Below are 12,078 nucleotides of genomic sequence, written 5' to 3'. Positions count from 1 at the left end.
GTATCTCCTTGACATTACTTCAGAAATAAATCACACGCATAAAGAACTTGTCCAATGACCAAGATGGATGGGAGGAAGAAACTAAGAAGTAAGACTCTTATATTCAAGTAAGTAAGTGTATAATACTCACGTGGCATTGGGGTCATATTCAGCCCATATTCTGATGAATTCATCAAGATGATGGGCACCAAGGATGGATGAGTCTCTAGTCAAGTAGTCAAAATTGTCCATGATGACAGCAACAAAAAGGTTCAACATCTGCCAGGGGTCAATGTATTAGTATATCACAAGGAACATTTCTCATACTATGCAAGAAAACTTTACTCCTCTCATATAATATAGTTTTTGTAGTATAGGTAAGATTAAAGCAATATTTCTTTGACTATAAATGTAAAATGTTCCAAGATACCACAGGGAGAATTTTGTAAACAGGTATATATCATCCTGCTGTGAGAAACTGAAATACTTTATCATCAAGGCTGGTCATGTAACGGCTACTTCATCTCTCACAGGTACAAGATGTGTTGGACAGTTTGGATCACATATGAAGTAGCACTAAGATGGTATTATCTTCTATATACAGTACATGCTGAACCAACTGTGAACTCATAGGACGAATTTACTGAATAAATATATCTCTATCTCTCTATCTATCTATCTACCGTACTTACCAAGAATGAACAGAGGAAAATGAAAGACACAAAGTAGACATAGGCTACGTTAGAGCCACAAGTCTTGTTTGGCTCATTCTTGAGTGCATCGTCATCACAAGGTCTTCCCTTTATGCACGATAACATGATGCTCTGCCAGGCTTCTCCAGTAGCACATCTGCATAGTTCAGAAGTACATTATATTTTTGAAATAGACTGATATATTTCTTTTAAAACTATTCTCATTCTTCCTACAATATACTACATTATTTAATGATTCATACTTCATCAAAGGCAACTATTAAATCTAAATAAAACATCTAAGTTATAATTTTAAATACTCTACTACTTATAAACTCATTTTTAAATTTAAGAGAAAAAGTTACTTAAAAAACCTCAAACTCCACCATATTGAAGACACTCTACATTAAACTATACAATCTGTTTATCAACAGGTTTTTTCTGCTCATAATGTCAAAACAAAGACCTACACGTGATATAAATATGCAAATTGGATGTCATAACAGAACCAAAATGTATAATCTGTAGAAAAACTGAACAATACTGAATGATGAATGACACCATCTTAGACCTCAATGTCAAGTGTCTCCTGAATACAACACTACACTAAACGATCAACCTTCACTTTTGAGTCAACTTAAGGAACAAGATCTGAACTAATACACCAGGCAGGAAGTATAACACAGGTTCATTATCATATTCGAGAACCTTAAACGATTACTAGAAGACAATATACCGTATAGGCTTCTCGAATAAAAAATATTACCCTGTAGTACTTCTTGTCTGGTTAGGTTAAATTAAATGACTTAATTTATTATGAATGAGAAATTGATTGCAAGTCATCGATCATATCTTGCTGAGATGTAAGAGGTCTAAGGTAGCAATACAGTATTAACCACTGTCTAGAAATTATTCAATGTTCTTATGTATAAAACTGACTCACTTCAAACAAAAAGTCATACACATTGGCTTCCTGAACTCAAATCACCGCTGGCCATTGAACGGTAATATCTCTGTTTCGTGTTTATCTTATGAGCAGTTGTGACATCATTTAACATTTACATGACATTAGTTCACTTTCTCATTAGGCTTTTGAATCCACAGAGAGAGAGAAAAAGAGAGAGAGAGAGAGAGAGAAAGAGAGAGAGAGAGAGAGAGGTACTAATATGAACCTGTGTAGTCTTCAATATGGTGTAGTCGGGAGAGTCACATAATATGCACTGGGTGTATGTGTACTGTACATGGTAGTCAAGATATAATAAATATTCTCTAAAATACTTCCTAGATGCTCTTAAGTAAATAAACCTATACAAAAAACTAAATTGAGTTACTAAATACTACAAGATCTCTTAAACTGATGGAGCTGATTAATATTATAAGGTCAGAAAGAGCCTTAGTCAAATGAGTCTGCTTATGATGTTTTAAAAATGTTTAGTTCTGCTTTAAGATGAAATTTCATAAACATATAAACAGCAACAATACAACGGACGAATTTTCCCGACACATAAAATATAGTGTTCGGGAAATATTAAAACTAGTGTCTAAATTGTTCTCGGAGGCTTACAAAGGTGACATTTCATCATATATTGTAAGGTTGGTAGTACTAGGTCAACTGATACTGTAAGGTTGGTAGTACTAGGTCAACTGATACTGTAAGGTTGGTAGTACTTGGTCAACTGATACTGTAAGGTTGGTAGTACTTGGTCAACTGATATTGTAAGTGAAATCAACAACTGTCACAAAATGTCTCAGGTAAGAAGCTGTTAGACACATTTCTATTTAATTACATACGTCAGTAATATGAAATTTAAATTATAATATATCTTTAGTGTATAATTTTTAAGTATCATATATGTATTAGCAGGAAGCCTAACAATATTCGAAACAAAGTCTTCATATTTACAACAATTCTTATGTCACTCTGCATACACCAAGATTATTTTTTTTTTATTATTTCTTAGGCTAAGGAATTATATATAGTACTGCACTCAAGAATGGATGATTCCATTAATGTACAGTCACCCACATGTCCTATTGACTCTCCTGCTGTTCCATAAACCTGGAGATTCAGGCTCGTGAACCCAAAGCAGTAGACACTGATGCATTATTCTGTCCGTAAATGCTTTGGATTCATAAGTCTGAATCACGGGGTTCGTGGTTCAGGAGGAGAGGCGACAAGACTTTTGTGGGTGACTATACACCTTAAGACTGTATGTTCCTCTTAGTTCATCACTTATTATACGCTGGTGGAGCACATAATAAGGCACTACAGTATATTCCTTTCAATGGAGAAATCTATAGAATTTCACCAGGAGCATTATGTGTACAGGAGGCTGACCGTGGGTTACCTTGATGTATAGAGAACACTTGCAGTATATGGCACTGGAAGGTTATGTGAGATACACCAGGAGTTGTGGCCACAATAATTTAACAGAAATAAATAAAGAGACATTAGTAAAACAGATGTTGGTTTAAAACTAACAGGCTTTACAAAATAAACTAAAATATGGTAAAAAATTCTATATACAATATTTATATACCCTTTATATATATATATATATATATATATATATATATATATATATATATATATATATATATATATATATATATATATATATATATATATATATATATATATATATATATATATATATATATATATATATATATATATATATATATATATATATATATATATATATATATATATATATATATATATATATATATATATATATATATATATATATATATATATATATATATATATATATTATATACAATGTCTGAAATTGGATATATTTGTCATTACTATAAAGTCCAGCTCCATGTGCTCTGTACATAAATAAGGTAAAGTAAATTATATATTGTACAACAAGACAACAGACATTTATGGTAGTCCTACTGTACTGTACAACTAAATCCTCTTCACTCAGCTCGACCAGCAGGGGTGTAACTGTTTAACTCTCATTGTTTACAAAGTGTATTTACACCACCAACAATCCTTACTGCTATGCCATAAACACATGATCTGTGTTTATATAATTTCTAACTTTTCCTGCCAGGACGAGATAGGACCAGACTTTGGTCTACACCGTCCAAAGTTTAGATTTTGTCTTCATACAATGATCTCATGTAATTAATGAGTGGATCCAAGAAACAGATCTACTGACCCAAACAGATAACTTATTTTACTTCCTAGCCACTGAATTTCTGCTTTACTGAGGGAGCACTTGTAAATGTGCAGCAAAAGTTGTTGGTTGTGTTTTCTGTCTCTGGCAGTTCTGTAATTAAGTCTCAGACCAAACTGCTATAAGAGCACAGAACCAGCCCCAAGGTAATGGATGCTGATGATATTTCAATGGAATTCAGGAGGCAGTGATTCTTCCTCTGTCAGGCTACCAGTGTCTGAATTATACGGGAGTGTAAATATATTTCCTCAAACTCGTGTAGAGCAGAGACATTCGATTTGTATTTACATTATCTGGTTTGAGTTGCCATATTACATAACTTCTTAGGAATTTATAGTTTCCAAAGAAAAGCTAAACCCAGGGAGCAGATCAGACTCCAGGACACTCAACATCTATGAGAAGTTTTAAATCATAATTAATCATTTTAGTAATGTATTGTACTGTATCATAGAAAAAGCGTTCAACTGCATCTATGGTATAATTACTGGTACTGTATTATCAATGAATGTGTAATATATAATGATGTAAATGATTTGGTGGAAATATAGTTAATAAATACCATTATAGTTTGTGTGACATATTTACATACCACAAACACAGTATAGAAATGCATTGGTTCTGTATATCACAAATAACAATACATATCTGATTACACTTCTGACACACGCATGACAAGTGCTGTATAGATTAATCCTGATTCATAGAGGTTCATCTCCCAGAGGACTATTTAGTATAGTCTGGACACACAGCAAAGGGCAACGTTTATCATCGTCTCTGTGTAAATCTAATATTTCTAAACTCATTTTCTCCAACAATATATAAAAGATCAAAGTTTCTTACCTTTAAAACTCATATATTTTTGTTATATTCAGTTTTTCAGAAAATTATTTTGTGCTGGTAATAGTCAAGTACAGTATCTCCAATGTCATGGCCACTCATCTGGAATTTCTCAATACTGTACTCTGAGAATGGTGTCAATGCCCTTATGAAGTACATTTTCCTACAATTGTGAAAAAAATAAAATAAAATTGTATATTCTACCTACCACACTTGTCCCACAATCTGGTTAGCCTGCACCAGAGCTCGAGAACGGAGATATAGCAACATTGAAGACTTTTCTCTGTTGTCTCTTGCGTGTTCTCAATATGCCGTAAACTTATATTTTTCTCCAATACGAGACAAAACATGTTCTGGCTGACTCAAACTATTATTGATGAGTCACAAGTTACCACCCCTGATACTACCGCACCTCCAACCTTCACTCGCTCTAACATACTGACATTTATATCTATTACCTCAATCAATAGTGTACTTCTACATCCACTATTAATTATGAAACATCTTACAGTATCAGAAACATACTTTAGTCTTCAAGTAATGTGAGCCGCATTGTACTGGGGTAATATAAAACTACACGTCAGATTATAAACATGAATGATTACGTTCTTTCTGCTTGAAGAGAAGTTTCTATTTCTAAATATTCTTTTGTTTGTCATACAGTGGCTACGTATCTCTCTGTGAATGATAGACGAGACTTTATATTCTATCAAATGGTTCTCGTGAATAAGTATTATTATATAAAAATTTTAAATTTGCAGAGAATTATTATAAAGTTCTAATATCAAAGGGAATGATGACAGTCCATTAATATTGTTTGACTCCTTGTGTTATTTGACATGTACTTGATTAAAGTATTTTCTTGACAACAGAAGCGTATTTGAAGTGACTTTTTCCATCCTTAAAGTGCATCATAAACAGATCTCATTTGATGGCCTTCCAACAAGACAAAAGTGAGACTCCATTACCAAAGTGACATGAAAATGCTAAAAACCGATTCTGAAGTTAAACTCAATAATGAATATTGTTTACGTCACTAGTCCTACGATAACCATAATTAAACCTTGAATGGCATTACAATGAATAAATAAACGATCTTAATACAGCATTCAGGTGAACACTGACTCAGGGTAACGTGTACCCTGCAGCGAGCAAAGTATTGATATTTTTTTAGCAAAACAAACAACAAAAGCAAACACCACTTACCTTGTACAGCTTCTGACAACAGTATTATTAATCAACTAATTGTCCCTAAACTACAAAGCAAGCACTATACAGGGAGGCAAGGGTCTACGAGGAAAGGTTCAGTGGATTAAGGCAGTAATATGCAGGTCATAATACAGTATGTAACATTCTATGGTGATGGTGGAGGTTTGAGGAGGTGTTGGGAGTGACTTGGTGTGAAGGAGGTGATCAAGGGAGTGGTAAGGATGGAAAGGGGGACCATTGACAACACCATGTGGTGGAGGTCAGTGGCTACCTGGACAGCCGTCAGCTACAGTAAGTGAGTGGCTGTGTGGCGTCTCTCATCAGGATATTGTTATCCACTACCTGTCTACACCACACTGTCAGCTGCTCGGTCATGCATTGTGAGAGTGAGCCTATGTGTGTGGGGTACCGTGCGGAGTTCACAGAGGGTGCTGTTGCTGCAGCCAGCTGTGTGGGCTGGTGGTGATGGTGATGGTGGTGGTGGTCCTTTACTACACATCCAAAAAGTAACACTGGACTACACCATCATGTTCTCATGGTGACAATGTAGTACTCAACACCTACATCTTCAAAGGATATTGTTTTTGCATAACTAAGTTATGCATAAGCAGCTCCTATGTGGTTATTATTAACACAAACACCTAGTGAGACAATGTACAGTAAAACAATTACAGTACATTAACATCCCAAGAGGTAGTGATGTACACCTTCAAGTCCCAACAACCAGCACCACAGTTATATCCAATGTGTTTAAATACTTTATGGATCTTATATCCTTCCTATATGATATATGGATGACAGATTTTGCACTCTGAAGTTGTTACCATAGAGGTGGGAACATGATGTAGCTCTCAAGAGAGTTTCTAATTATGATGACCTATAACACCAGTACTGTACAGTCAGTCTTCTAAAGTCTATGTTTTGGACGGTAATATGTGGAGAGATGCTCCAACCTAAGGACGACTACCACGTATAGAGAAGTATAGCGGTAAATGGTAATTTTCATATAAACATTTGTGTAATGCACTGAGATGTACCCATGGCTGAGAGTGGATATAAATTATTACCAATGATTTTCTATAAATAGAATGTGTTGATGGAATATTCTTAACTTGGTATAAAGCACTGGTGACCACATGGCTTGGATTAAGGGCATTGCCATATTAAAAATTAGATAAGAAATATCTTCCAATAAAATCAATAACTTCCACAAATTCCAATTACTAATTCCAGTTTCTTTCAGTAAGAAAAAAATCCTATACAATTCAGTGGGTCTTTAAAAATATGTGATATCATTCACATTATTAAAGGAGTTTCAAGACTCCTTCAAGGGAGGACTGTGCAGCTGGAGCCACGCACCAAGTTCATCCACACATGCCCAACGCTACATAACACGCATGCCGTCACCCACGCAGCCTACAGTGCATAACTTAAAGAATAAACAAAAAGACTTGTTTTATTTCAAGGTGTCATATTTAAAGTAAATCATAGATAAAAAAGAAAGAACTACAATACTTTAACTGGTGTTTTAGGTGCAGTGAGTGTCTGTCTAGGTTGATTTATACATAAAAAAATTCACTAGAAATAAAAAAAGTTTCTCCTTGTAATTGGTCTCCTGCGAAAATTTTGGTGCTGAATTTGTATGGCCGAGGTGATCACATTTAGAAAACATTTCCTCCTACAGCAGTAGTGATCACATCAAGGTAACATATCCATCCTACAGCACAGTTACACACCAATGCAGAAAATGGCATCCATATCACAAAATACTGTATTAAAACCCTATGTTTTACATTGTAGCATTATGTGGCACTGAAAAAAGGCTCACTCATACAAAAATTAGTAGACAAAAAAACTGTGCAGATCCTGCAAAAAAAAAAAGTATAAAAAAAGAGGGCAATTCCACATAAAGAATTGTGGCAAAAATTAATACAGTATTTTGTAGCGATGACAGCTGTAGCTTTTGAGGAACGGAGATCACAAGAACTGCAGTGACAAAAGTTTGGACAGAAGAAAATGGCCAATTTTGCCGCTGAGTCACTTTCGAGTGCCAGGAAAAAGTAACTTAAGATGGGTTACCTGAATAAGAGCATTATGCCCGTTGCAAAATTTCTAAAGTTGTTGTGGCGTGTTATAGACGTGGTAGGATCCAAATCTATATTACCAAAGACCTGGGTGACGGAGGGAAACAAAAAACAAGAAACTTAGGATTACTCAAAATTCCAAACTCGATATCTATACTAAGGGGCTTCTGAGGCACACCAAGACTTGGAGGGTATCAACATTAGGTTTTCAGGGGGTTATGAGATGAGAAAAAGTGAGGTAATGAGAGGTCAAGAATAGGTAAAGAAAGGTTAAGTTTAGGGCAGGGGCCAAGGGTTGTCCTCTCACCAGGGCTCTCAGGGGAAACAAGTGACCAGTCGCTAGGGTCATATCAGGGTCAAAATTCAGGAGATGGGACAAAAAACTCTGCACAGGTTAATATACTCTAGGGAATAAGACGATCCCTCACCAAAAAGTGGGCAAGCACCACAGATACTATCTAGTCTAGGTTAGCTAGTCTAGGCTAGTTGGATCACATATCTAGTGTTACGTTACCTTCTACATGAAACTAAACTACACGGCATTGCCATCTAGAGGACTAGACATGTCACCAGACGGCTAAACATCACATGTCTGTTCAGGAATATAACTAGACTTTACTGTTCCGGGATGCTAGGGTCTCACTTTGAGGCTATGTCGAGCCCATGGGGTCCTGCGAATTTGTGTATCATTCTCAGAAGGTTAATATCTTGGCACTGAACAGACATTCGTCTCAGTGTTCAGGCCTAGAGATGGGAATCATAAATACTGGATCTGTCTCAGGTTGCTATTGGCCGAGCCTGGGTGGTGGGGGGTTGCAAACTCACCGAAATAAGAGCAAGAGACCGGCGAAGAAAGACTGAAAGTTGTTATGTCGATTTAGGTCAGTGTCGGGGTCAAATTTCATGTTGCCAAAAACCTGGGTGTGAAGTACGGGAGAAAAAAGACGGGAGAGTTGCTGTAAAGTCGGGTGGGTGGAAATGGTTAAGTGCATGGCCAGCCATTTGGGCAGCACTGCACGACCAATATGGCGGGTAGGAGGCCACGTTTCTCGCTCTTTCCGTGGCCCCGAACCACAGCCATTGCTTGCTTAATGACCCATAATAAAAGAACACAGGTTTAGTAGGTCAACAAGACACACAACTCTTACATAGTCAGTACTGCAAGAGCCATAATCTAAAGAGAATATTTCGATGACTACCACAAAATATGATGAACAATACTAAATATTTTTGTAGCTGTAATAAATATATTTAGTCTAAAATTCTCTTTAGGATTGTGGTCTTTTATGTTGGGTCAAACTCTTTAACAGAACACGAGTCACATTTAACATAGGAAATAATACTGAATGGGCTTTGATCGTCAACACTATGAGAAGGATATTCACATGATCTAAAATTACTGGAGTTTTGGGGATAGATTTTAACCAAATGGAAAGACAGTAAGACCCAGATGGGGGTTTGGTGTCCTACACGATAAGAGACGCAAGAAACAGGATAATGAAGTAAGCCCTTGGTGAGTAGACCACAAGTATTATCTTGGGGATGATAACTCACTTTTTTACATCACATCATTGGTAAAATGTTTATAATGATTAGCTTAAATCTAAAAGTGAATTCATACATGGAAGAAACCATAATTATATATTCCTGTTAAAAAAGTAGTGGATTGAATAGTGTCAAAGAAAAAAGAGGAAAAGTAATGAAAAAGATAATCAGGCTGTCTGTATAAGGTTAAGAATGGTAAGGCACAGGAGTGGTGGTGTGAGACAACAGAGTACAGCCTGTGTGTGACAGAGAAAAAGATACTAAGGATTGGCAGACAGCAACGCATAGTTCCCCGTACAGTATAAATACAAAGGTAGTAAGAATATATATGAAAATTAATGAAGAACAAGTCTTAAATATATCAGTGTATGGTGCTTATTATTGATGGAATTTTATAGTAATAACACCAAAAAGTGAATGAGGGGAGGATCAGTGTGGGCCTATGGATCAAGATGAAGTTCTTGGGAGGAATTTACTGACTAAAGTGAAGCAAACAATGGAGAAAGGTACTGTAGAGTGAGAGACAGGCACAGGGAGAGAGAGAGGCACAGTGAGAGTAAAAGGCAATGAAAGAGAGGGGCAAAGTGAGAGAGATGTAGTGAGAGAGGGAGAGAAAGAGAGAGAGAGATACAAGTTTAGTGAATAAAGATACTGGATGTATATGGAAACTTGGTCAGCTGCTGTCTGCCTAAGTGGGTAACTCAGAAGTAAAGTATTGCCCAATGACTTAAGACGAGTGTGCACTTACTGAAAGCTCTTAAGGAATATGAACAAAAGTTAAAAGATTAGAATAAGTAGAGATAGAAGATGGGACAAAAAATAAATGATAGAGGTAAATTTGAATGAAGATAAAATAGAGGAAGTGGAGTGTATTTGACGTCTTGAAGTGGATGTGTGTGTGTGAGTGTGTGGAAAGTACAGGCAGAATCACCATCAAAGGTTTCGTTCAGTGGTCGGCCATACACTCAGAAGCCATGAGCACTTACGACCCACCACTGATGACCAAAATACTTGGTAAATGATTCTTCAAACTAGACGGCTATCACAAAAATAGTGAAGCAGGTGACATTTAGTTCACGAAGAAGATGAGAACTGCCTTGTTATTATGAGATAAGAAAATGTAATCAAGAGAGAAAAGACACAATATTAAAAGTGTTGGAAGAAAAGATGGAATTATGTAAAAATAATACAAACTGTACAAAGATAGAGTGTTGTATGAGAGTGTATGGCAGACCACCATGGGGGGGTAAAGTAGTAAGAATGTAGCCACAGACAAGAATCATCACTGGCACATATGGGGAATTCATTTATCACTCCCATAAACAAAATAAGTTTCCATGGGTGATCAAGGCAAAATAGTCCCATGAGTAATACTTTAGATTATTACACATGTTATTCTTAACAATATATATCATGAATATTATAACAGAAATACTCATATGAAAAAAAAAAAGAGATAAATGATGGGGTATATTATCTTCATGACAACACAATGAAAATAAATCTACTTTTTATGTCAAAGAAATATTATTTCAACGCGTGGATACTCGGGGTAGCAGTAGAGACAGTCACTAAGCTTACCTGCATCCCAATAATAGCATAGATGAAGAACAACATGGCTATAAGAAGACAAACATATGGCAGCGCCTGTGGGAAGAAGTAAGTTCATTGTTAGTGCCTTGTCAGGGCCCACGACTCACTGCACAACACTGTCTACTTGTTTATTGGTAAGGAGGATTCCTATCAGCACAGTTTGGTGGAAATAAAGCAAGAGCAAGACCATGAAATAGACAGATATCCATTGTAAGTGAATTAATAAGATCAAGAGGCAGCACATCAGAAAATGCTGAAAAAAAGAGAGATTGTTTTAACCTTCTAGTACAGGCGGCAGTGAATTGCAAGCCACAAACTGGAGAACAAATTCAAAATAAATAATGTCACTGTATTAACTCCTTTACTAATGTATCCACATAAATGACATCAAAGTTTAAATCCAAACTGAACAAGCATTATCACCTGTACATATTAATGACGTCACTCACCTTGAAAGACTGCACAAACGTCCATAATAATATACGAATTGTGTAACCTTGGCGAAGTAGTTTTATAAGTCGGGCTGCTCGGAATAGACGCAAGAACCCGACGTTGATGAAGTTCTCCTGTAAGAATGGGAATAGCAACAGAATATTAGTCGACACGGTAAACAAACTGTGGAATTCTTAATCTATATGTATCCTGTGCATATATCTTTTTACCTTTACTCTTTCAAGTTCTCTTTTCCCACTAAAATGCCAGGTAAAGACAATCAAAAACACATACATAATGCCCCTTTATTCGCTGCCATTCATTCATTCATCCTTACTGACGTGTTTTGTGTATAGTACTGTATTCTCCCTACCACAATACGGTCCACTTGTCAATCTGATTTACGCTGGTTGTGTCACTTGAGCCGACATCACACCCCAATGGCATAGCCTTCCCAAAAAAATCACTCTGTATCCTGCTCTCTGTTCACTCAGACACAATGCTTGCTGCCTC

General features: G+C 36.1%; 1 protein-coding gene across 7 annotated transcripts in view; it reads right to left on the bottom strand.

Moving 5' to 3' along the window:
- Window positions 1–12,078, bottom strand: part of LOC121853487 (voltage-dependent calcium channel type A subunit alpha-1-like) — a 237,225-nt gene that overhangs the window by 29,559 nt on the left and 195,588 nt on the right. For all 7 annotated transcript variants that reach the window (XM_042347629.1, XM_042347632.1, XM_042347630.1 and 4 more), the window contains 5 exons: window positions 11,583–11,699; window positions 11,122–11,187; window positions 7,991–8,082; window positions 672–828; window positions 131–258 (listed from right to left, as the gene is read on the bottom strand). In XM_042347629.1, the coding sequence (XP_042203563.1) occupies window positions 131–258; window positions 672–828; window positions 7,991–8,082; window positions 11,122–11,187; window positions 11,583–11,699 (560 nt within the window). The remainder of the gene's footprint in view (window positions 1–130; window positions 259–671; window positions 829–7,990; window positions 8,083–11,121; window positions 11,188–11,582; window positions 11,700–12,078) is intronic.

The sequence above is a fragment of the Homarus americanus genome, unplaced genomic scaffold, assembly GCF_018991925.1.
Source record: "Homarus americanus isolate GMGI-L3 unplaced genomic scaffold, GMGI_Hamer_2.0 scaffold4896, whole genome shotgun sequence".
Taxonomy (NCBI): domain Eukaryota; kingdom Metazoa; phylum Arthropoda; class Malacostraca; order Decapoda; family Nephropidae; genus Homarus; species Homarus americanus.
Note: the sequence above shows the minus strand (reverse complement) of the source record. Positions and strands in the feature narration are given on the sequence as shown.